We start from the raw sequence: 27233 nt of genomic DNA on the forward strand, positions 1-27233 counted from the left end.
TAGAAAATATTTTGGAGAAAAAAAAAAAAAAGTATGACTTTGTGGCTGTTTTCTGCAACAATTTTGGTAGATTCTGGTAAATTTCAGAATTATAGATTAATTTCTTTGGCTTAAATATTGCTCTATAAAAATGGTTCTGGAAAGGGAAATACACAGAGTGTAAATGAAAATTTTCAGGTTTTGAGACTGGATGGTAAAGACAGGGCAGGAAGAGCTCAGGGAGCAGAGGGTAGTGGTGGGGATGAGCCCCACCAAGAGTCAGAAGTCTGGGTGCAATGTCACCAGCCATGTGGCCCGGGGCCTCTCCACGCCTCTGGGGTTTAGCTTTCACAGCCTAAATGAAGGGTGGTGGCTAATGTCTTATAACCAGCTTTAAAGTTCTCTTCCGCGCAAGGGCACCAGGGAGTCTGGGACTTAGGCCCGACTGAGGGTTTCATAATCCACCTACATAGCGTGGCCTCCTTGCCCAGAGCTTTTTGGGCTTTAACGTGAACTGATCTGGTTCTCATGTTTGAGCCCTGGGGCTTTTAAAGACCACAGCAGACTGTGTGCAACTGCTAAAAATGCCCGACCCGTGTTCAGGCACCAGCATCTTCACTCCCCCTCCCCCTTGCTTGCTATGCTCTCACAGGGCCAGATTCCTCTTAGGAGTTACATCAGCATTATTTTCACATCAAATTATTTAACAATGTTAACATGGGCGGGGGGTGGGGGTAGTTTTGCAGAAAATTTTTGAGTAATGAGAATGTGCGGGAGTGGATGTTTTAGGTTTCTTGAATTTTCTGATTGAGGAACCACTGGAAAAGGTCACTCATCCGATGAGATATATTGAGTGCCTGCTCTATGCCAGTTCCTGTGTGGATCTGTGTGTGTGTACACGTGTGTGATGAAAAGGCCCAGCCACTGGGAGGCTGTTCCAGGTGTGGCAAGCCCTGGGCAAGGACCATGGGTGGCACAACCCTTATGACCGGCTCAGAAAACACTGACCACTGAGAGAGGCTGCACATGGGCTGAGCTCAGGACTCACCTGGATGTTACTTTAAAAATGAGAATCCAGACGTGCAGCTTGTTTTCTGTTGCCTGCCCACTGAGTGGTTGGCACAGAGAACAGAGCTTCTAGAGACAGACATATCAGAGTTTGACCCCAGCCCTCCATTTACGAGTTACAGATTTACCTTGGGAAGTTGCCGAGTCTCAGTTCCCACACCTATAAAATGGAATCTAATCTCCGTACAGGGTTGCGGAGAGGATTAGAAATAAAGGGGTAAAAGCATTTTGCAGAGTGTCCTGCACAGAGCAGCCATTTAGTAATTGGTAGTTATAACTACAGTTTCTTAAAGGGAAGATCGATTCAGGAGAAATTTGAATTGAGACCCAGTTAAGTTGCACCAACATTTTTTTACAAGTACATTAAATCTGGAGTGACAGTTTCTAGCATTTTCTCCCAAATATCACGTAAGATAGGAAAGCCTCTGGACAGGGCCGGGGGGTGGGGTGGGGGTGGGGAGTGGGGTGGCGGGGGCAGTGTGCAGGCCTGTCCTTGCCTTCCAAGGTGACTCTGGGTAAGTCCCAGTTTCTCAGGGGACCCTAGTTCTCCCTCTGTTGAATGTTTCCCTTGCTCCTACCCCGCTTCCTTCCAACTCAGCAGAAATGCACTCCAAGACACCAGTACTTGACAAATGTTTGCTCATAGCCCAGCAGTTTTCAGGAGGGAGAAACTCAGATTCACTCGGGCCCAGCAGCATTGGGAGGGGAATGACAGGCGGAGAAACCTACGCTCTCCAGCTCTTTCAGCCAGAGTCCAGTCCGTAAGCCGGACCTCCCGCTCTGTACACCTTCCTCGTCTGTGCTGTCTCCACCATCTTAAGTGGATCTCCATCAAGAGCTGCCAATCTGGAACAAACAGCAGAGGCCAGGTGGGAGTGCGTGACAGGTGCCTTTGACACTGGCATCTGAGCATCAGCTGTGCTGAGGCCACAGCCTGGCTGGAGCTGATGACCCGGGTGGCCCACAGCCCATTGAGATGGAGGTGAGGAGAAATGGGGGCTCTTCTCCCTCACCCCCTGTAGCCTTTGCTCCAAATAGCAAGTTTCAGTATCCTTCCTGATGGGTTTTGGTGCTGACACCAAAGGGACCCACCACGGGCCTGGTACACCTCTGCCAGTCTTCAGGAGCATCACTGAGGAGGGCAGGGGAATGGCTGCGGATAGGGAGGGAGATGCAGGAGGAACCTCTTCCAGGTGAGAAACAGTGGGAAGTCAGCCTCGCTTGGGTCTGAGGCCCAGGGTGCACTGGCAGCCTGAGCTCTTCTTACAGGGCAAGCAGTCCCTCTTCTCCCCTGCCCTGCTGCTTCTTCTCGGCTCACTTACTGAGTTTGGAAAATTCCAGTAGTCACCAACATCGCCAACGGATAGATCTTCTCAGATGCAGGACTTAAACTCGAGCATTCCTAGCCCAGTCTCTTGGTTTCTGTGGACACCAGATCCTTGTCCGCAGCCTGGCTGATAAACTGCCTAACACAGAGGACCCTTAAGGAGATGAAATGAGATGATATAACTCGTTTTGCTACATCACTTGGTCCAGATGGCACCTCAACACCCTGGGCTGTAGCGATCTGTTCATATGAATCTCTCCTCTCGTTTCTCATGGGCAACCGCTATGCTTTATTTACCTGGCACGTGGCAGGCATTCATGAAGTTAAACAAAACTGACCCACGGGCCACATCAACAGGTGGGTTTTATTTTGCTTGCAAAATATGTCAATTTTTATTTATTTTTGGAATCAAGAGATTCATACACAAATCTGGACTCCTTGGCTTCTCTGGAAAATATTGAAGATGGGGCTCCAGGGCCCACATTCCTTATGCCTGGGTGACAGTCTGCTAGCACTCAAGAGAGGCTGTTCTCTTTAGACAGATGCTCTCTACTCTGCTCATCTCCATCATCCCCTTTTCTCTCATGCCTCAATTACTTCCACTCCACTCACTGATTTTACCTATCCGGTCAATGTAGGCGGCTGGAGTTAGAAGCTCCTGTTGGTGACTTGAGCAGTAATGGAAGCAAAGGTCTCCATCAGCCCCCATCAAAGAAAGTTTTCAATACATGCTTGTTGAAAAGGCATCTGTGTCTTGCCAGGCCAACAGAATGTACTGTGTATAAGGCACCTCTGGAGAAATACCGTCCCCATGAGGAGGTACCCTAGATAACCCAGCTGTTTCACGGGTGGCCAGTGGCAGTGGTGTTTGGTTGATTTGGCTGTAATCAATCCTCTTTCTCTGGTCCATCCTCCTGGTGAAAACAGGCGATGGTGTGCCATCTGTGCAAGAAGGGAGAGAGGTGGCACTGGCTTTACTGAGCCACTGTCATCAAGGAAAACGACTCTGGCTTTCACTATTCAACTCTTCTAATCACCACCACCTAGAAACCGACCCAAACATCCAACAACGAAAAGAAAGAGAGGGGTGGTGGAGGTGGGAAAGAGGTATCAGTCTAGGCTGAGGCACAGAGTGGGCACAAACATGGAAGTGCAGGGCCACTGTGGGGTTTAGGAAGGGCTTGACGCTGGGGATGCGGCAGGACGTACAGCTGGAAAGATGGCAGTTACCACATTAAAGCAGTGAGCTGGGAGGACCCAAGGAGTGAGGACTTAAGGAAACAGTTAATGGCCTGGGGCCTCTGCTTCAAGGATAATCCACTGCAATACTGAACACTCATGTGGAAAGAGACCAGGGGCACAGGCGCCATCACCTACTCTTTTAATGTGGGGTGCAATGAACCCACAGGAAAAGATCTAGAGTAGAGGTTTTCAAACCATCTTTAGGATTCTTCAAAGATATCCCTCCCTCCCAGGTCAACGTTTCATAAAGCTGCTCTGCTGACAGAGGACGGGCAGGAGACCTTGACCGACCCTGTCCTAGCACCCTGCCCACAGAGCTCTGCAACGCCCGGCAGCGCAGTTCAAAGACCACTGAGCTTGAAGACAAGCGCCTTTAACAAAGCAGAACGAGCCACCGCAAGAGAGGTCCTAGCGGCCAAGTGCTCCTATAGAGATAAACAGTTCCACTTCCTGTTGCCACATTTTAAACTATTTATTGAATGAGGCAGTAATAGACAGAATGGAAAACAACACAGAATCCATGCTCTGCTACTTGGGTTTTGCTTTTCTTCTTCTTCTTGGCAATTTCTCAAACTAGTAGGAGGTTATTTAACCACAAAGGAACATGGACTTTAAAGTCCCTGGACAGCTTCACAATGATGATAAAAAATAATAATTAAAAAAATAACAAATTGTAGAACTAGGACTGTTTATATGTAAATTTCCCTCCCCTCCCCCCATTACGTACAGAAAAAAAACATACAAAGAACATCATATAGTTTTATATAAAACAAGCAAATACAAGAATCTGAAACTTTTCTCAAAGGCTGAGCAAGACGTGAATAATCTTTTCATGTCCATTAAAAAAACACGTTAAATACACTATCACCCACGGGGGCCTGGGAGGAGGGAGAAGAGTTGTGACTGTGCTCGAGGGGCAGAGATTGGCCTGTCGAAAAGTCAGGTGAATTTAGCCACTGGACATTCAGGGCTCGCAGCTGAAGAATCAGTGTAGTCGTTACAAAGGACTCACGGACCAATGAACACCCGCGAGGAGGAAGCTGTGCCTGGGCCCATCGGGATGCGCCTGGGAATCCTGCAGGCTCCACCCTGAAAGGGCCTGACCTGGGGTGCAGGACACACCGCAGTCCTTGTCTCTCCTAACCCGTCCCCCACTGTGATGGCCGACCTTCCTGAGCCAGGCGCCAGTCAGTTCTGTTCAGCTACAGAGAGTTACGGGAAAGGAGAAAATGGCTCCCACTGCTGTACCCTGGTCTTTGGAGGATTTTCTCTCCCTCCTTCCTTTCCCCTTCCAGCCCCTCCCCCACCCCTCCCCTCCTCTCCCCGCTCCACAAGCACACTCCTCGCGCACACACTCCTCAAAGCCTTCATATTTCTGTTACCTTCGGTTCGCATACAAACCAAAGCAACAGTTTAACTAGTCGTGAGATCAAGAAGGCTTCCTGGGAAGGGGAGGAGAGGGGAGGCCGAGGACAACCCTCTTGTCCCTGCCCGGGAGCTTTAAGAACATTCATCTGCCTGTGGCAAGGTCAGCACCTGGGCCAGCCCGAGGAGCTCTCAGCCGCCAGACCACGAGGCCCCTGGACCTTGCGAGCACATTTCTTGACCCACCCTGTTCCGGCTCCTCTCTCCTCAGGTGAGTCCAGCAGGGAGAGCACTGGGTGGCCACTGGGAGGCAGCTTTGGTGAAGGCCATGGTCACCTCCACCTGAGTTTGTCAGTAGCTCAACGCATGACCCTGGTATGAACAAAAATCAGGTGACTGTGTCTGGCCACGTACCTCACACCCACTAAACTGGGTGAATTGTTTTTTCCACAGCGCACCTTGATTTCATACAGATAATTCCATGCGGGTTTCATATATATATATATGTATATATATATATATATATATATACGTACATATATATACACACACACACACCACACACACATATATACATATATATACTTTATATATATGTAAATGTGTATCTCCATATGTACACATGTACATATATTCACACTCGCACATACACACACATAAGTATACACACGTTTTCGCAGAAAGAAGTCCTGCCACAATTTGGCTTTTTGGGGGACGGTGAAATTGACAACAGCCTCTTACTCCACCAGTCCCAGAGAATCAAGAGTGGTGCTTTAAAAAACGCAGTTCCGAAATCCGCTGCCTTTCTTCCTTTTTAAAAAAAGGGTGAACGATACTTTCCTTTCGAAGTCGAGAGACTTAATTCCATTTGATTGCACCTCTGCAAACATGTAAAAAATTCTGAAGTAGACTAGAAAACGATGCCATGATATGGCTGCGTGTCACTCTTCCAACGTCACCACTTCCACAGCCTGGCCGTCCATGGTGACTGTGCTGTCTGATATCCTGGTGGTCACAGGGGCCATGGCCACCTGCACCGGCCCGTTGCCCTGGGCGAGGCTGGTCACCACCGTCTGGTACATGCTCACGGGGATCTGGACCAGCCCTGGGGAGACAAAGGGGACACTGTCGGTGGGGTCGGGCCGGGCCTTCCTGGTGCCGGCTGACAGGGCAACCGGCTCCAGTTCTTCAGGGGATCACTGCGGCCTCAGGTAATCGCGTACCCACTGTCCAGGCGCAAACACAGCCCTTTTCTCGTCCCATTTTATTTCTTTAAAATAGAGTCTCAGGAAAGAAAAGTTAGGAGAAACTGTGGAAACGTGCCCTGGAGCAGGGCCTCCCCAGCCTGTGGAGGGAGGGAGGACCCTGCCACCTCCACCTTTAGACGCAGAGCCCAGCAGGTGTGAATCACCCCCTCCCCCAAGCCCGTCCCTCCGTCCCTCAGACTGCCTTCTTCCTCCTCTAGGAAAGGCCGCCCTGAATTTTAATATTCTGCTACACTGACTTCTTCGACCTTCTTTCTACCTATGTTCGAGTTTCTCCTAGCTTATAAAAACGTCCCCTCCTCAACCCTATCCTGTCTTTTGGCCACTGTCCTTCCACTCAGAGTCAGCTTATTCAAAAAAGCCTCGGTTGTTAGTTTTCTGTTTTCAGACTTCACAGACCCATAAAACCTTTAAATACATTTTGGAGCCAACATAAAAAAAAAAAAGAAAAAAAAAAGACCCCAACTACCTCACTATTATTCACAGTAGAAAGGGTGGTTTAACACAAAGAAAGGAAGAAGCATGTAATCTCAGAAAAGTACAGTCCTTCCTAAGAAGGGAAAAGTTGATAATTTAACATATTTAAAAAAGGGATTTCCAATTAAATACGGCAGAATAAGTGCACATATCAAACTCCTCTTCCTCCTAAAACTAAAATTACAATGCAGAGGGGAAAAAGTACATAAATGAGGGATAGTAACCTATTTTTGGACGACACAAAGCACATGTAAAGTGAATCTGACTTATCAAAGCGGAAGCTGCAACAGTGCCCACAGAGGCTCAAGGACGGAGGCCTGGCCACTGGAGGAAGGGGAAGGAGGTAGGGCCAAGAACTAGCCGGAAGTCCACAGCCAGCTGAGAGGGCCAGTGGGTCCCACCAACACCAATGCCAGACTATTGTTGACAGGACATCTGAAGTTTATCTACTATTATTGAGAAAATGACCCAAGAGAGGCCCAAGAAAAGTGACAGGTATATTTAGCAGGTGGGGAGCTAAGAGGATGGGAGGGAGAAGAGACAATGAAAACTCTGGCCTGCTTGCTGTCCTAATCCTCACCCAAGGCCTACAGGTCGCCTAGCTCCGCCCTGCACACCCTGACGATGGGGTCGCAGTGTCTCACTCACACAGAAGGAGCAGAGACAATGTGGGGAGAAGAAAACAAAAACAAATGCCCCCAAACTCTGATCTTCAGAGAGAAACGAGATTTGTATGATGAAAATGAGATGCTCTTACTTAAAAATATGAAAAAAATTTTTAGATAAAAGATCAAATAGATAAAATACATTCTGAAGATTAGAATTTGATAAAGTCAAGGAAATCTTCCAGAAAGTAGAAAATATGAAAAGATGGAAAACAGAAGAGAAAATATGAGACCTAACAGCTCCAACCTCTGAAAACAGAATTCCAGAGAGAAGAGAGACAAACAGAAGACAGAAAATTATCAGAAACATTGTAAATAAATTTCAACAACTGAAAAACATGAGTCTCACACTAAAAAGGCCCACTAGATGCTCAGTAAAACACATGAAAAAAGATCCAGATTATAAGACATATCTTTTCAAAATTTTGGAACACAAGGGATAATAAAGCAAAGATTCTAAAAGATTGCAGAAAGAAAAAAAAAAAGGTTATATACAAAGATCCAGAAATCATAATATTGTTAGACTTCTCAAAAATGAGCCAAGAGGCTAGATGATGATGAAGAATACCTTCAAATGTCTGAGAGAAAATGCCTTTCAGCCCAGAATTCTCTATCCAGCTCATAAAAAATGATACCCATATCAATAAAGACCGCGGCAGAAGAAAGACATCTTTAGACTCGTTAAGGGCTCTAAAAACTGGTCACTCGTGTACACCTTCTTAGGACGCCCTGAAGGATACGCTCTACAGAAACGAGAGAAAACTAAGAAAGAAGTGGCCATGGGATCTAGGAGACAGAGGACCCACTGTGGAGAGCTCTGGGGCAGGACGAGGAACCCCGCACTATGGCTGTGCACAAGGTCTGAGAGGAAGAGCGGGGAGACGGCATGACCACGCGGGAAGGAGTACCGAGAGAGGGCTTCCGGAACTGCGTAGAACCAGTGATTGCTACTCAAAAACACAGAAGAAAAAACGCAAGTATTAACCATAATAATTATAGTACATCCATCTTGGCAGTGAACAATTTTTATGTGATTATAATAATATACACATAAAAACTGAGTTATCAAAAATTGTAATAATGTCTCAATTCAAGAAATGAAGATACGAGACTATTACTTAGAGCAGTAAAGATAAATACTAGGAAAAAAAAAACATGTACTCTTGGGGTATAGTCTTTTTTTTTTTTAAGTCCATTTAGTCCTTTTTGATATTTAGAACCAAATATCACTTTGATGAAACTAAAAATTTATTTTAAAAAGGGATGTTTTATCAGAATATTTCCTAATGCAAAAAAAATCCAACATAAAATGTTGTTTTACAATGTTAAGTTGTATGTTTTCTCAGGGTAAGTGTTGATAGTTTAGGAATAAGCATTTGATGATGTAACACGAAACGGGGCTCGATGCTTTGTTTTGATGACAGCCATTTTTGGAAATCCGGGGTCACCCTGGTGCATGTTAAAAGGAGTGGAAGGCACAGCCCACCATTCCTCGCACTTGAGATGCTGGGGTCTGAAGAGGCGAGGAGGCCCGCCCACATTCGTACATGAGATTGAGAAGGGCCCAGGCTGTGGTTTTAAGGGTTGTGGGGTTCAATTTCTTTCAGGTAGACCTTTGCAAATGGCTCTCATACGTCTCTAATCAGTTCTTTCAGTTCATCCCTCCCGCCACCCAAGTTATCGTTCTATCTTTTTATTAGGGACATGTCATGTCCCTAATCGCAAGCTTTTCATATCCCGTAATATTAAAAAAGTTCCCGAAGCCTATAATAAGGTCCCAATGTTTGGCATGGTATTCAAGACCGTTTGTGATTTGCCCTGGCCCACCTTTCCAGTCTCGTTTCCCACACTCCTGACAAGTGCTCCCGGGGCACTTGCTCTCGGTTCCCCAACATCCGGTCACACCCCTTTCTCTGGGCCTTTGCTCAAGTCGTTCACTACCTGAGATTCCCTCACTCTCCACTCTTTCCCGTTAAAACCTGGTTCGGTTGTCCCTCCTCTTGGAAGCCCGTCCCGTCTCAGCCCAGTCAATAATGAGAGTGGCCTCCCTTGGATTCTCAGTGAGCAATGGGACAGTGGTGCACAATCCAGCTTGGCCCAGTTAATGCAGGGAGATAGGCCTTCCCACTTGACCAAGGGCTCCTCCAAGGTCAGGCCCGGCTCTGGTTCGTGTTCTACTCTCCACAGTATGAGAGGTATAATGTGCGCCATTAAGTTGGCATCGAGGGCAAAAGGCCAAGGGCGTGTACTGCAGGCCTCAACCAGTGTGCAGCTGGGCCCTGCTCTCCAGGCTTGAGACCCCAGGCATGGGCTTGAGTATCCGTGAGGACCACACATCCCCTTCAGTCACCCAAGTGTATCATGATGATCGTTTTCATCCTCTCTTCTGGTTAAAATAGGCAAAGTCAATGAAGTAACCCAAAACGTACAGTAGCAAAGCCAGGATACAAGTGTAATCCTCCAAAAAGCCCGCGCTGGCAAATAGTACCCAAAACCAGAAGCAAAGATCAGTCTCATTTTATTGCTCTTGCTTCTGGGCTCGATTCAGTTCTCAAAGCTCCAAACTTGTGGAACAAGTTACACACTTTACAAACGCAGTGACTCCTGTGAGCGGGGAGATTCTCCCTAAGTCTGAGCAGCCGTCCTGGGCAGGGCTGCGGTGCAGAGGAACGTGACCATTAGGGTTAAGTTTCTTTTACCCTGGTTTATGAAGGATTTGAGATTCCTATGATGTGAATCCATGTCCAACACTGTTTAAACAGTTTTTAGTAACGATGAAGATTTGCCCTAGAATGAAATGGAGGAAGGTTCAAATGCAAAAATTCATACTGCCTGACACTGCTATAACCAGATGATCTTGTGAACACAAACTGATCTTGTTGCCCTCTTCAGTGGTTTCCAGTGGCCCATGGGCTACAAAGTCCAAATCCTTTTGCAGGTATTTAAACCCTTCAGTCAGCCTGTTGTTCAGCCTGGTGATCCACGAATCCCCACCCACTTTACACTCCGACCAGGTGAACTATCTGATTGAGGTTCTCAACACACACACCTCCACAACGTGCATAGGCCATTACTTCCGCCGGGAATGAGTGTCCTCGGCTTGTTCCTTGAGTGGGCTCTTATTTTGCCTTCAACACTCAATTCCTCCTGTCTGGGCTCCTCTTCTCCCGAGCGCCCACAGCACTTTGCACTGGCTTCCACGGAGGTACCGGTCATTATCGCTGTTTGTAAGTCTTGTCTCCAGGGAGACTGTAAATTCCTTAAGGGAGGCACAGAGTCTCCATCTTTGAGTCCCTAGTCATCAGGAGCTCAATAAATGTTTTCAACACTCTCGAATGAAATCTGCCTTCTGAGATTCCACAGGTGTCCGTCCTCAGACTGAGTGACTGAGCTGGGCGAGCCTAAGGGTGACCAGGCTGGTTCAGAACAGGAGCGCCCCGCCCGGCAAGCGGCAATGCCACACTGAGGACACTCAAATAAAACCGCTTTTAAAGATTTCATCTTCTGTACTTTACTTCACCATCAGGGAAGGAGTAAATCTGGCCTCTACAACTGGGTGATGAAATGACTCACACACAGAGCTGTCTGGAGAGTGAATAACCGGTAACAGCAACTACACATCTGAAAAGCTTTTCAGAGAGAAATTCCATATACGGGGATCATGTCATAACCTCGAATGCCTTGAAATCCCAATTCCATTATTTTCTACAGGCAGTTTTGGTGTATCTCTACCTTAAATAAATGCATTACCATCTCATTGTGAGGATTTTAGAATCAACCTCTCTCTCTCTCTCTCACACACACACACAGCCATTTTGACATGGATTAGATTAAATCGTCTCAGTGTCTCTGACCTAGCAGCCTTTGTGTCCATGGAGAGAAGGGGGAGGGGACTGGAAGCTGGCTTGGAGACCCAGCATGCACTAAGTCGGTCGGCTGCCCTTGGAAGAGAGATGATTAAATGCTGAGGTACAGTAATCAGGCTGGGATTGTCCCCGCATCTGCTCAGCCTGCCCCTGATTAGCCCTAATCTAGAAGGCGTATGTTAATCTAAGCTTGTATTCTGGGTCATTTCTATTGATTAAGCAAGAGGAAGCCCTTCACATTCTACTTTAAGGGCTTGAAGTTCTTTTTGTTTTTCAGAGAGACCCTGTACAATCCTAGGAATAAGACTGGGCATCTGTAGGGTACTTTTCAAAGCCCTCTTACGCTCGCTGCATATCATCTGATTTCTGCCAAGACCCTGGAGAAGTAGGCAGGGCAGGTATTCATCTTCCCTTTCACAAATGATAGGCAAGCTCCTCTGGCAGAACATGGACTTTTTATACCCACTGACCGCTGCGGCCCGCAGGGACCCAGAAGGGAGAGAACTATCCTCTTTGCGCTCCCTGCTACCTCTCCTCTCATGCTTCTTGGTAAGGTTTATAGAACTGGCCAAAATGGAGAAAGAGGCCAAAGGTGACTCAGGAACTTCAGGTCCCAGCACCAGGATTTCCTTGTCAAACAGAAGTCAGACTAAAATCCCTAGAGGAACTGCTGGCTGCAGGACACTGCCCTATAAGAGACAAGGAACCCTGACCCTATTCTATTTTCCTACCAGGTGGGTATCATTCCTGAGCCCAAATGGTCAAACGCACTTCTCCCACCTTACTAAGTGGCTACTAGATCCTCCCAGTTGCTCGGGCCAAAAATTTTGAAGTCAAAAGTCATCTCTGACTTCACATGCAATAATACATCAGCAAATCCTGTGTCCTCTCCCTTCAAATACAAACGCACACTTCAGTCATTCCAACTGCGGCCACTCTAGACAAACTCCCACTATCCATCGCTTGGATTATGCTTTAGCTCCTTGTACGATCGCCCTGCTCCAGCCCTGCTCACTGCAGCCTATTTCCCACACCGCAGCCAGAGGGATCCTCTAAAATTTCCACACAAGGTGACGGATATGGGGACATGTTTTGAAAATGCAGACCATTTACCCACATTAAGGGGGCTGGCCCTATTTTCTTAAAATGGGAGGTATGAGGTTTTATAGTGGTCTCTCTCTGACGGGGCACCAGGGGAGGCTTTGTGGTTTACCATGGGCGCCAAGGAGAGTAACTTTCAAGGTCAGGGTCACAGCCCCGTGCACTCTGTGAACTTATCATTCCTGAACTGATCTACTCTATTCCTAACATACGCATGCGCACACACACGTGTATCAATGGAATTTATTTTTCCCAAGACTAACTTATTTTTAGTATTCTGAGATTCGATGAATAAGTCTACAGATTACAGCTAGCTAAGTATCTTGAAATATTGTTTGGCAATGACCATCCCATCCCACCCAAGTGCGCGCACACACACACACACACTTTTGGGGGCTCTCTACTAAGGGAAAAATAAAGTTCAAATAGCTAATAGTTGAGGGTTACACCAGCTTTTTCCAAAAACACTACATTATCCCCTCATTACAACCTTATTTGTCTCCTCAGTGTACCCTAACCACCACATGTATTTGCTCAGATCCCTCGGCCTACAATTATCCCAGTAATGTGTTCACATCTAACAATCCCAATGTCTTTCTCGGGTCTACCCCAGACAGAACGGCCCACTGGGCTCTCTCTTTCCTGTGATTTCATTGCCTCCATCATTCGTTTGGCATCAGCTCTATGCTAATCTGTTTCTATTAGTTATTGTTTCTCTCTGCATAAATCTGTTTACTGAGACTGCTGGCAAGACAATGTCTTTGAATACTTACTAAATTGAACATAGTAGATGCTTAATAATTGAATATGACAACTGATCGCGTTCTTCATGATTTTCAGAAACTTGATTACGTTCGTATTGGCTTTGGCCTCCACAGAATGAAGAACCCTGAAGCCTCTTACTCCGTTCCTGAATGAAGTAGGGTTTCTCCACAACACTGTTAGGGTAGTACAGCCAAATACTGTATGGTAGTTCAGGTGTGTTCTATGTGATGGTAAAATAGGCTGTTTTATTTCTAGTAAAGGGTTCCCAGTCAGAAGGACCTCCGTGTGAATCCGAATCCTGGTGTACCACTTAATGGCTTGCGTGCCTCGCTTTCCTCATATGTAAAACAGTAATTACTTGTTTCACAGGGTTGTTGAGAACTAGATGTGGTGACCTAAGCAGAGTCTGGCGCTGTGCCTGGCACACAGTAGGTACCCAATAAATGTCAGCTGCTTTTCAAAACAGACTTTGAATAAGAGGTTTGACAAAGTCTGGTCGGGGTCACAGATGTGAGACTGAGGTTCTCAGGAAACAGAAAGGAAAGCAGAGACGGCACAGATCTCCTTTCAGGAGCGATTTGCTCCTGCCAGGAAGCACATCATTCGCCAAAGGCCTTCGAAGATGTAAAGATTAGAGATAAAAGCCATGAAATCAGGGCAGATGGACTGGCAGGCAGCTTCCTTTCAGAAATGCAGCGATGGTCGGAATTGGCCTGGAACTGTACAATGACATACAAAGTAGCTGCCGATTCAGTGCATCGGTGAATAAATAATCCTGACTATACCACTAATCAATTTTAAGGATACTAATATACGACCAGGGACAGTATGATATGATGTCATCACTCTGATACATTTCTAAACCCCTTCAGAAATTAGTAACAGGCTCAGGCCTAGCAGATCACAGAGTTGCAGGCCTGGTCAGGGTCACCCAGAAACACAGACTGCCCTCCCTCCACCCTATCCCACGACAAGATAGAGCAGAACAGAAAGCCTGAGGAAGAAAGGGCCTTTCATTTGCCCTCACAGTCTGGGAAACCTTTGGGAATTGTTGTTTGCTGTAACTGAATCTTTCAGTCCAAAGGCCTTCCAGGTTGGTCATGGAAATATCTTTAGTTGGAAGAAAAATACTGATGTTTGTGAGAGAAAAATAAAGAGTTAAACAAATAAATTATCAAATAAACACAAAAGTTGCTGGAAGAGACATAATTCCTAAAACTCAAAGGAAAAATTTACAATGTAATGCCTTCTATAGTTTATGGACATGAAAGCTAACTGTGTATGTCAAGAAAACGCTGGCTTAAATGGGAAACCAGAAGACTGTGCTTGGAAAAGACAGGAATAAATAAGAAATGAAACCATGTATTGTTAATTACTTAAGTAACTTCTGCAGTTTTTAAAGAGCCACCAGGGGTATCAATAGGTATTTCTAGGAGTAACAGACAAGAAGGAAGTCCTTTAAAAAAACCTGTCAATTGCAGGCCTGGAAAAAAATTTTCATCAGTGACTGGTGTCTAAGGAAAACCACTATTATATGAAAAAACAGGCATGGTATGTACGGGTATAGAGATGGGAGGGCGTGAAAGGAAATCAGGTAAAGAAGCAGGTCAAGGAGGCATGCAGCAGATAAGATGGCCGAGAATAACGAATAAGGACCAGACAGAAAGAGGACAGACGTGCAGGGCAACAAAAGGAAGGTCGTGAAAAGAATGTCACTATCAAATGAAAAGGAAATCCAGGTAGCCCTCGCAACAGTAAGACAAGGGGGAAACAGAAAAAGCGTTTCTCTCCTAGTGGTTCTGTTTCTGTTATATTAGCTGCTTCCGGGACATTTAATCTTCCTTTTCCGTGTTTTCTAAGTCCATGGCTTTTGAGTGCATTTAAAGGATTTATGGATTAAAATATGTATTACATCTGGCAAGTACTGAATATTCTCATGAAGCCAATAGCAGCCTCACAGGTGCCCTGATGTGACAGGCTCTTTTCAGCATCCAAGGTTTTCTCCGCATCTGCTAGACAATCTCAAGCCTCACTCGGGAAAACAATTTTCTGTAATAACTTTCATAGCAGTGGCTCTGTCTGGGTAGGACTGTGGCACCGTGTCTTGGCTTGATTTCACCAGGGAACTCCTCTTGCCCCCATCCCATAAGCCAAATGCTAAAAAATGAATTCATTACTTCACTAGTAAATTTACTTTACTAGTATTTTATTAGTAAATGTATTTCAAAACATATTTTGGAGATATAATTTCACGATTCTCTCTGGAAATTACTGGATTGCCCAGGAAAATTAATAAAATCGGGGTTTTGTACTTTAGTGTTCAGAACTACCGTGGCTTATCATCCTGCAGACTGAGCCCCCAAGGTGGGCTGAACCAGCTGGCTCCGAGGCCTGCTGAGCTGACCACGAGGGCTTTAAATGGCAGGAGACAAATATGTTCAACAAAAGCTTGTGTAACATCTGATCCAACTGTAAGAGAAAGGCCGGAGGTGCCCAATGCATTCCCAGAAAAATCACTGGGAAAAGGGGTGGGAACAACATTCAAGGTCTCCAAAGTCTATGTACCAGTGGACAGGGTGTGGGCGATATGTGGGGTGTTGATGGTTTAAAACAAGAAGTGGAGCCAAAACTGATGGCCGTCTCAGGAGAGTCACCAAGCCGTCTGAGTTTACAAAAGGTGTAGAAATGAATATGAGGCCCAATCGGGAATGACCCAATTAGAAGCAGAGATTTATTTTTGTTATTATTTTCAAAATTTTTATTGCAGAAAATTTCAAATAGGCACAAAAGGAGACTAGTATAAGGAACACCCCCTGCCCCCTGGTTTTTCAACCCTTCACTTAGCACAATCTATAGAGTACCATTTAGAAAACAAACAGTAAAACTTTCTAAGAGCACATAAAGGGCAGAATTAAATTTGCTTTAGGCGGTGAGACACCTGAAGACAGCTGATTGGAAAGTGGTAATAGATAGTTGGAGGGTTTGCTGTAACACAGAAAGAAATCCACCTCAAAAAACTTCATTTTGATCAAGTATTTATCCTGTCTTTCCTATCTGGGCCGTATTTACCACAAGCACATTGTTAACAGGGGCAAGTTTTTTTATAAAATAACTTTAGTTTAAAAAAGAAGAGAGAGGTCACCACTGTAATTCTTAGTCAAACAGGGGGTCTGTACAGAAACATCAACGGTTGCTAGAACCAGCAGGTGCCAGCACGATGGAGACTACAGAACACAGGATTCCACCATCACAGGAATCCACCTGGAAGGGCAGCCTCGCGGTCACTCTACCCAGCAGCTGCTTCCTTCTTTCTCCAAAGGTGGGCCCCTGCAGCACTCTCAGTCAGCATCCATTTGCAATGGGCATGGTCTGCCATACAGAGGCCCAACAACAACACAGAACTTTGAAAAAGCACCGGGCAAGATAGGCCAGCAGAATGTGCTGCGGAGGCGCAGCCGAAGGAAGAATGCCTCCCGTGCACACACTGCTGCTGGGCGTACGACGCTGTCCCTGACATTCACTCAGGGAGAGTTTTACAAACCCTTCGGTGAACGTGTCAGCACACTGAGTGCTAACGGCATGCATGTTTATAAAAGCAGACCTTACAGTCAGCTTTTAGGTGAGCCAAAGGGAGGGTAGCTCATTTCCTCAATATTGCCCCTCTAAACTGGAATTTATGATGTGCTTTTTAATAGCAGACTTACTTTCCTAATTATGTCTTCTTTAAGCTAATATGAAAACTAATTTGTATTCCTTAAGTACTCAGCAGCTCAGTGGGGGTGGAGGAGATGGTCCAGGCTTATGCTGGCTTGCTTAGAGAAACTGTACAAGGATTTAAAATGTGTCACAAGTAATCTGCATGACAGATTAATCTGTATGTGGCAACTAAGAGTTGATTCTATTTATATTTATAAAACCAACAGGCCACTTCTGTCTCATAGGGCTGCTATGAGGATAAGTAACATTATATTACACGACTTAAATTCTTGAGAAAAAAAGACACTATCTAAATTTGAGGTAGTGTTGTTATTTCACATAGGTTCTCTCTCAGGAGTCAAAGCCGCCGTGCAGCAGCTATGAGAAGCAGACAAATGGAGGAAGCAAGATTCCAGGTCTTGCTCTTTGGTCCCCAGAGTCACTGAGAATGGAAGGTGTGCCACCAGCTTAGTTCCAGCCCCAGGAGTGCCATCTACACCCCACGTGGTGCACAAAACGAACACTTCATATACACACTCTTGGCCCCTGAGTGTTCACGTGCCCTCTTGTCAGTCAGAAGCACTTTTAAGGAGAAAAGTGCTCTCCAGTCAAAGGGCAGGACCGTGAAGGCTTAAGAAAGGGACGGCAGGGAGCGGGGGACATTCCTAAAAGTAAAGTCCTTTCTCATGGTCACAATTCATTATTTTATTTTGTCAGGGGGTGGGTTGGGATGGGGGTAGGGAAAGGATATGAGGTTTTTGGAGGAAAAAAGTTTTTAAGATAAAAGGCAAAGATTGCAGTTTAAGTAACATGCCGGAAGGACTTTTTCCAAAAACATTCAAGCAAATTTCCTTTCCCCTTCCAACAAGGCTGAAATAGAAACTCCAAGGCTTACTTAAGCAGTCAAGGCATTTCCAGAGGTTCAGACCAGTCTCTGAGACCATGCTCCTATTAAAACTCGCTGTGAAGATGGACTATTTGTGTGCTGGCCAATACGATGGCTACAGAGCGCCTGAAATGTGGCTGGTGTGACCGAGGAACTGAATCTTTAATTTTATTCGATTTTAAGTTTAAATAGCCAGACTGCAGCTCTAGAACCCTTCCAGAGCTTCCGGCGAGCCAACTCCACACCATAAATGTGCTTCAGTTGCACACGTGATAAAAGGTGGCTTCGTTTAGATGGAAATTCAATTTGAAATCAGATGATCTGCATTCACCTAAAATATATTTTTCCGGCATTTCCCTTATTTATATTGCAGGTTTTTGTTTGTTTGTTTGTTTTACCTTTGCTGCCCCACCCCGAAAACTTCTTTTAACACCCCCCACCCCCTAGGTGAGAAACTTTATCAGCATTTGAGAACAATACTGTATAGCTGTACAGTATATTGCTACAAGCAGTAAGGAGAGGCTGGGCTGGACAAAGTCAGAAGAGTTGCTGGATGCCTCTTTATGGGCCAATCTGATAGCAGGGTCTTTGTAGTCTCGCTCAGAGCAGTGTCTCGGTTTCCATATATAGACACCTTCAATGATTCTCAGATCCAATTGCTAGGTTTACAACAGAAAAGATGTTTTTATAGATTTCACTTCGAAAACTCCATTTAGGCTCTGAAAGTCTCTAAATTGGGGCCTTTCTAATAATGAAGATTTGGTGTAATTATATTGTCACAGTCAGTTGTGCTGACAAAGCCAAACCAATATGTCTCCTTGCTGGGCCTTTGCTCTCAGTCTCACCAACAGGAGGAGAAAAGAGGCTTTGTCAGGAGCAGATGTGCAGTGGGAGGCCCCGGGAAAGCAGATCTGTTGAATGAAGCAGGTGCCACTTAGACATTCACTTTACTGACTCCAACCACAACCTCCCCTTCATTTGATACCCTGCTCTTGGCAGGAGGACGGAGAGAGAGCATCACACAAAGGGAAGCATGTCTATCCTGTTCAGATTACTGCTCTGCCAGGCTGCTGCTGCTGGGCTCTGCACATTTGCTCTTTATTAAGCAAATGGCAGATCTGGGAAGTGAATCCCTATATTTACACAGGTAACCTGAGAGCCAGAGGGCCCCACACCATACTGGCTGTGATGTGCAAGCTATGAGAGTTAATAACAGTGCACTGACATTCCTTCAAAATCCTAATGGAAGAATAAATAAAAAGAGGAAAGTCCCCTTTACCCAAGAACCTTAAAACTTCATTCTGAAGAATTTTTCCTGTCATAAAATTCTGGGTCTTATGCGAACAGTGAGTAATCCCCTTTTTACATGTTAAGTTAAAAAGAAAACACCCACTTTTTCATCCATTTAATTGGAGTCATTTAAACTTGTCCAATTATGGCTCTGGTTTTGGTACACTTAAAAAAAAAAAAATCCCTTTACAGAATATTACCTGCAACGTGGCACCAAGATTCTGTCTTGGTTACAAGGAGCTGGAATCATCTAAGATCAGAATCTGTCTTTCGAATACAAAGACTCAGAAAGATCTGGGGACCTAAAGGGAAGGAGAATGAGATAACGAAACATGTAACTTGGCCTTGAGGACACTGGGAATGGTGTCCATCTGCCAGATGGCAGGCACCTTCTTGGGAATCTCTGCCCAGAATGTCCCTGGCTCATCGTTTCCCCAAGCTGAGAATACCTGACACAGTCAGACCAAGGAGTAGATGAAGGTAGACCACTGTGGCTTGACAACATGTGCTAATTCCCTCTGGGGCCTCGAGGAACCAACTCTGGAGGCGTTCAGCTTTTAACATGGTAAGCATCTAAAAGCTACATCTGAGGGATACGGCCACGGCTCAGATGAGTCCTAAGAGTAAAGACCAGTGTATTTACAAAGACCTGACATTTCTTCGTAAAAAGCTCTCTTTTTTTTCAACAGTGTTTAAGTCTTCAAGTAGCAGAGCCTAGATTAGCAATTCCTGGTGTACAAATCATGAATGCCTGTGGCCACAACAGTTTATAATGGTATCGGGAGGTGGCACACCCCTCTGGACTTGCAGACTGAGCAAAGAAAAAGATAATCTGAACCCACAAAGACACTTTCAAGAGGCAATCCTGTTCCTTCTGAAGGTATCCACAGGTCGGCATCTTTGCAGGACATAAACAAAGGCACTGAAGAACACTGACAACTGGAAACCCCTCCTGATGTTGGGGGCTATGTCTGATGAGGGGCAGGAAAGGCCTAGTAATTCAGAAAACTGAACCTCAGTTTTGCCTGGCCAGCATGCCTGAGGGACAATATGCTTCCATAAGTAATAGCTTTCTGAAACGGGGCTTCTCAGCATGAGACTCACTACCTGCTCCCTCCAAATGGAGGCTTATGGGACCAGATCCTCAGAATGTGTCCCTGAAGTGCTAACAGTGAACCCTCAGAAGATTAATTTCCTTCCAATTCAGTGTGAGTGTTTAATACTCACAGTGGTAGTCGTTAGAGTTACTGCATGCTCATGATACCCCAGGCACTAAAGAGAATAGGATTAAATATTGTCTGCTGTCCCTAAAACTGGTGACATCAACGTATCTCCCTTGTAGGAAATTGAAGAGTCAGAAAAACTGCCATTTCCCTCTGAGAACTATTCTGGAAGGCAGTTTGGAATTCAAGAGGTCATTTGGAAGGGAGGAGAGAGGAGGACAAGCTTCAGTGCCGTGACAGAGCTGGGCGGGTAACACACATGGGGCAGAGAACTGTAAACGCCTTTCGGTATTCTAGAATCAAGAGCCCCATCACCCATCTCCATGTTCCCATTTCTTAGAAGCAGCCATGCTTCATTACTATTAAAGAAGAAGCCATCACTTTCGGGTGAAATCTAAAATTCATCCAATAGTAATGGCTTCTTTCAGCCTTGTAACCCACCAAGCCCTGGATATTTATTTGATCCTTTTCAGGGTCACTATAAATCCATGAGAGAGCCTGGCCTGAAGATACCTGTATCCCGGAAGAGAAATTTGTGCTTGTGGGGCTTCGAAGTGGAAATGTACAAGTGTCCTGGGGAATAAAGGGACTAGGAAGTGGGTCTAAGTGCTGCCACTGCCTCCTATCTCAGGGTTTCCTGCTTGGGACTCTGCAGTGCACAAAAATAGGCCAGTTCTGGAAACCCTGCTGCCCAGCTGTTTACTGGCTGTGGATTACTGCAGTCACATGGTAGTTTTTTTTTTTTCCTCTCTCTTTTAAAGCAAAGCCATACTGTCCGTGAGCTGAGAAGGTCACAGGGAGGCAAGGCTGATAAAGTATTTGTGGTGTCCTCCTCTGTACAGAGTGGGCACGACTTGCCAGAAGACCACAGAATTTCTCCTCTGGCCTTTAGATCAGCACTACCCAACAGAACTTTATGCAATGATGAAAATGTTCTGTATTTATACATCCCATGACAGTACCCGCTAGCTACACGTGGCTATTTAAATTTAAATACGAATAAGTTAAAAATCAATGAAAAATTCAGTACCTCAAGCCATGGTTACTGAACACTTAAAACGTGGCTGGTGTAACCGAATTTTAAATTTTATTTAACTTTAATTAACTTGCATTTAAATTCAAATAGCCACAACACAGCCAGCAGCTACCTTATTGGACAGCACACCTTAAGACTTGGTTTTAACACTATTTATTTGTTCTCCTCTGCTAAGATTTATCATGACATTATCTTCTAAAATGAGTAAAAATATGGTTATGACCATTCCTTAAATAATCTTGCAAAAATAGTGACCAGCACCAACTAAGTTTAATCAGATGAATAATAAAGAACCACTTTCACTTGTTTGATACCTTCTTTACGCCCAGGTTGAATAATGCACAGAGAGCTTGCTTAGCAGTAGCAGTGGTGGTGGTAACAGTAGTAGTAGTAAAAAAAAAGAAAGACTGGAGGAAGAAAGAAAAAGATGAAAGTCCTAAATAATTATGCTCAATGCTTATAGTTAAAAGGCAAAAACAGCAAAACTGAAACGGTTATTTTCCTCGTGTGATATCTACCAATATGTTTCCATTAAGATAAATGAAAACCATTTATCTTGATGGTTAGCAGACTTAAATGGGGTCTACACTGTCTGCAAAGAAAGCGTGTCTCCCAGAGTGGCCCACGGGGGACACCGTGACGCGTCCTGTTCCGAGGTGCTGCATCCATCCCACTGCTGCAGGTCCCCAGTCAGCCCCAGCTGCAGGCCCCTTTTCTTTCTGAGCCACAACTCAGAGCTCTTCTCATCTTATCTGTTCTAAGAAGTAATCTTTTCAGGTCTCTGAGTATGCCCTGCTCCATTTAAAGAAGGCCTGTGATCCCAAAGGAGACACAGCCATAACACAGATGAATCTTCATTTGCTTTTTCTTACAGACAGGCAGTGCTTCAGCCTGGTCTGACAGCATCCTAGGATCTTACTTTCCCTTCAGGTCTCCCCATCAGCGGGAAAGAAGACCAAATACTTTACAGGAGGGAGGCGTAAAAACCCACAGCCGCCACAGGTACTGTTCTTTGGGGACTTTCAGGAGGACTTGCAGCCTGAGATTCTCTGCTCACACACAGCACTGTAGCTCGGGGCTGCCTGCTTCAGGTCCTGGGGGCACTGAACTCACTGTTTTTGGATTAAAGGTACAAACAGCATCATAGTATCAAAGAGTGCAACATCTTTTAAAGCTATTATCATGCTTTACTGCAACTGAAAATGCACTCTTACAATTTATTCAACACATTTATTTAAGCTTTAATTAAAATACTGAGGTGAAAGTGATTGAATGCACTCTAGAGAAGCCTATCAGCACCCTTTTGGGGGAGTAACACTGACATATTTCCTAAAATAATTTAACATTTACATCTCCACTGACTCTTTTGAGAACAAGTCCATATACTAATGTGTCCAGAGGATGAAGAGCACAGAAAAAGGAAGAATGAGATGCAGTTTATAGTTTATCAAGATGAGAACTGGCATTTCATCTCATTTTTTAAAGAAGAGCTGGAAAAGGAGGACATGTAATAAGTAATAACAGATGACGGCGGTGATGATAATAAGGGAAGAGTGAAGAAAGTCACCCCCATGATGGAAGCTGAAATATAATGCAGTTGTGAGATTTAAAGAGATGATGCCGTTAGGGATGACAAAGGTCACAGTAACCACTGCAAACTATGTGCTGGAAGAGCATAGCTGTCCTTGCCCAAGGAGCGCGATGTAACCAAATGCAGGAGCCACTGAACAATGTCACCTTCAAAGTTCCTTCAATTTCCTTCACTCAAGGTTACAGAAAGGGTTTCCGATCTATTCCCATTTTCACTTTAGTCACCTCTGGAGCATAAACCCTTCAACTGCATAAGGTAAGCTTTTGGATGTGTTCTAAAGACAAGAAAGCAGGGTCCACAACAGTACAGTGTTCTCTGTGCAACTTAATGTATTTGAGGGAAGGCTGGAGAAGAAACTGATGCTGATAGCTGATGATAATTTCATGTTTATGATGTATCTATGTGCTTAGCACTTTACAGGAATCATTTTATTTAATGCTCACAACTACCTTATGATTATCCTAATTTTACAGTTAAGGATCAGAGAGGTTAATTTGCTTGCCCAAGATCACAGAGCTTGGTAATGGTGCAGCTTTTAGAGTATCTAGCTAGGCCTGCAGTCCTCCCATTCCCTTTGCCCCTCCTTTTACTCTCAGTGCTGTACTAGATACCCTGGAAGTTAAATGACTCTACCACTTTCTATAGCAGAGGTTCTTAATCTTTTAGGGGAGAGAGGTGAGGAGATGGGAGATGTCTCTGATCTATTTGTACAACTGACTGAAGCTACAGATCCCAGAAAAATACAAAAATTTCTTGTATAGAATTTCTCAGGGTACCCTAGGTTAAGGATATCCTAATAGTCTTATAACACACATAAAGTAGGTTTTTGAAGAAAATTAAATACACATATTGACTTTTTCAGACAAAACTGGGTTCACCTCTTTATAATCAGTACAGAACAGACCTTTTGGCCATTTTGTCTCACTTGGGAGGCCTTGCAGAATAGAAACGTGTGTTCCAATCTCTCATGCAGGGACCGCACCCAAGAACGATGCTCCCTGTATCTGAACTTCATGTTTCTATCCTCATCTATCTACTCTTATATTCCTCTTGCTCAAAGGATCAATTGTTAAAAAAGGTATTCCAATGAGCACAGTTGAGATTAAATCCAACTGGGGAAACACATACTTTAGAAAGTTTTAAAATAAGGTCAAAGAAAAATAGAGAGGTAGAAAGGTAAAAACATGTTTATTGTGAAGAGAAGATAGGATTTTTTAAAAAAGAAATTATAAAATTGATTTAGTTTGAATTGGTAGTTGGAATAGGTAGTAAAATATATGCCTGTTTTACAGTGCAGCAAGATTGAGTGGGGTCTTTTATTTGTAGGAAACTTTATGTTGAGGAATCTTAAGGGGATCCTCAGCAGCAGGACTGTTGCTGGGGCCGGGCCAGAAAGAAGAGGGACATATTGCACTGAAGAGAAATGAGAAGGGCTGCTTTTTCTGTAAGTATGATGTTAGTGCCTTGTAATCAGCTTTAATTTTTAAACAGACCCAGCCCTCTAGTCTACTTCCCTTCATTGAGGGTATGAGAAAGGTAGCTGGTCCCAGGTCTTAACCAGGACAGCACAGGTAATAGATGGTCTCTGGGTGCTGGGCAGAGGAGAAGGACGTGCATTCCAAACTCTCCGCGGGGACCCAATCAAGGGCTGGAGGCAGAGCCAGGGGGATGGCGCAGTGAGGAGTAGAGGAAGCAAATTAGCCACCAGCTTGCTCTACGCAGAAATGTACACTGTCCTGAGCCCATTCCCACACTCCCCAGTCCCACCACCTTGATCTCTATTTCTCTAGAGACAGGTGGGAAGGCTGAGAGAACCCTAGAATAAATTGAAAGGTAGCAGGAGGGCTGGGACAGGGGCTTCCAGGAGGTGAGGAAACAACCCTCCAGGCTCAGTTTACTTCCTTCTGAACATCATCTACTTCCTCCCAACATCCCCTGGTTCTAAATTGCACTCACCCATCTCTCCTCAATCAAATGAAAATAAAAAGACATGTTCACTGATTGCAAAGTGATCTGCTCACTGAAAATACTTAAGTCTGACAGCCAGCTGCTGAACGGTTGGTTCTGTGAATTTTGCAACTGGAGAAACACAGACCAATGGGCTCCTCCAGGCTAGCAAAGGGAAGCCTGTATGTGTGCGTTTGTGTGCTCACATTCACTCGTGCATGCTCAGAGGGGAGGACTGTTTGCTGGGCAGGGGAGCATTTGGCATCAGAAACCACTAAAGCATCTCCACAGCTGGGAACAGACAGGCACTGTGGCAAAACTGCACAAAGGCAAGCAGCCTCTGGCAGGGTGAAGAGAAAGGCCTGACATTCCTAAACTTATTTGTTCAACATCGGGAAACAGTTATCACTCTATTTGTGCAGTCCAGGCAGAAAACAACTCATATCAAAGGCAACATAGCAGAGTGGTTTAAAAACAAGTTGACTGAATTAAATTTCACTCTTTGTGTGAACCTAGTCGAGTCAGTAAACCTGTGTCTCAGTTTCCCCACATATTAAATAGGAATAATAATGTTAATCTCAAAGGGTTATTCTGAGTTTTAAATAAGTTAACATATAAAACACTTAGTGGAGTACTTGTACACGGCAAGCATTATATAAATGTTAAATAAAATTAATGGGACAATGGAATTTAGAGACAGATTGTAATGTGAATAGTGGAAAAGATCGCTGATGTCCTGTTTTGGAGTATTCCATAAGTGGGGTGTGCTTCACTATCATTTATAGTATATAAAAAAAGAAACTGAATAAGTTGGAAAAAAAGGGAGGGGGGGACAAATTAAAATTTCAAAGTGCAGGACATGAGCCTCCAAAGAATTCTGCATTCACAAATGGACAGCTACAGTTTCTTAGTCTAGAAAGACAAATCTGGTTTGGTCTTAAGAAAATGGACACCATTGCAGAGACCGTGTCTCACTATTCACTTCATCGCAGCAGCAATAAGAGCACTTGCTTTCCACCCCTGGTCCATCTCTGTGAAGATGAACACTCCCCAGAACCCTGAATTCCCAGCATCATAAATCACCTAACCCCCTAATCCATTAAACTTACATACAATTTCTACACCATAATTTTTTAGTATATATAAAATCAGCATAGCCTCTATCACTAAAACAAAAAGAAATACTCCCAGGATGATTTTTAAAAAATAAATTCACACTTCAAGATGTTGTTCAGTAGCCACGGCCAGGGTACAACCAAAGACTACATCCCCTGCCCCAGGGAGAGCTGGGCAGAAGAAGAGGAGGGAACTTACATTAGTGAATTTTACATCTTGTTAGCAAGTCTGTTAAAAGTCCTGGTACGATTTTAAAAAATGACTAAAATGACTAAATGACTAAAGACTTATTCTTCTGTATAAACTTTAAAATTAACCACCCCCCCCCGCCAAAAAAAATTCTCTGGAATTTTGACTGACTTTTTTTCAATTTGGAGATAGGCCTTTCACAAACTGCTAATAACAATACCACAATAAAAAATACTATGGTATAAAGAATAAAACAAATAAATAGATGAATGAAAACCTAAGAGCCCTACATGAGACCCTATACAGTCTATTTAGGAATTCTGAGTATGATAAAAATGACATTTCAAATCAGTCTAGAAAGGACAGATTTCAATCTTTTTATGGAATAAATGGTGCTGGAATAATTAGATTATATAGGGGGAGTGGGTAGTATCAATCAGATTCCTACCTAATGCCATCTACTAAAATAAATTCCAGATATTTTGTAGTATTTAAAAATGAGACCATAGAAAAACTGGCATATAGTTCGATATTTATCTGATTTGGGGTCTATGTAAACATAAAGGTAAAAGAGAAATAATTAAGAAAATAAAAATGGAGGTAAAATAAAAATAAACTGAGAAAATGATTTGTAATACACACAATAAAGAAGTTATATCGCTAATATATGAAATGTTTTTCTAAATCAATAAAAGAAAAATAAAGACTACAAAAGAAAAATGGGTGAAGAATACAAATAAACAAATACTAAAATATAGATAAAAATATGAAGAAAAAAAGTGAAAATATCTACCACTAATATAAAAAATGCAAATTAAAACAAGATACAACTTATTATCTACTAAACAGGCCTCCCAAAAAGAGTAACTCATGCTACTCTCCAGTGTTGGTGAAGGGCAAGGAAGCAGGTTCTTGATGATGCTACTGGAAGCACAAGCAATTACAGGTCGTGCAGAGTGTAAAGAATCAGAGATGTGGGCAAGATTCTGTGTGAAGATAAACAGCATTATTTTTACTATAAAATTATTAATAACAAATTAACAACAACAGGGAATTGGTTCATATGAATAATATACCAGCAAGTATCAAAGTAGTAAAGTGATCTTTAAAAATATGTTTAATGACATGAAAATGGTTAA

At 44.1% G+C, this 27233-nt stretch overlaps 1 protein-coding gene across 13 annotated transcripts in view; it reads right to left on the reverse strand.

Annotated features, from left to right (window-relative positions):
* Window positions 1-1588: 1588 nt before the first annotated feature.
* Window positions 1589-27233, reverse strand: part of NRF1 (nuclear respiratory factor 1) — a 117377-nt gene continuing 91732 nt past the window's right edge. For 6 of the 13 annotated variants that reach the window (XM_039860875.1, XM_039860874.1, XM_039860870.1 and 3 more), the window contains one exon: window positions 1590-3316. In XM_039860875.1, the coding sequence (XP_039716809.1) occupies window positions 3096-3316 (221 nt within the window). In that variant the 3' untranslated portion in view covers window positions 1590-3095. Of the gene's footprint in view, window positions 3317-4072; window positions 6087-15829; window positions 18614-19192; window positions 19295-27233 lie in introns of those variants that run through there. The other 7 variants (XM_039860876.1, XM_039860878.1, XM_039860877.1 and 4 more) reach the window with 5 other exon arrangements.

Source organism: Pteropus medius, unplaced genomic scaffold (genome assembly GCF_902729225.1).
Source record: "Pteropus medius unplaced genomic scaffold, Ma_sr-lr_union100, whole genome shotgun sequence".
NCBI classification, from domain to species: Eukaryota; Metazoa; Chordata; class Mammalia; order Chiroptera; family Pteropodidae; genus Pteropus; species Pteropus medius.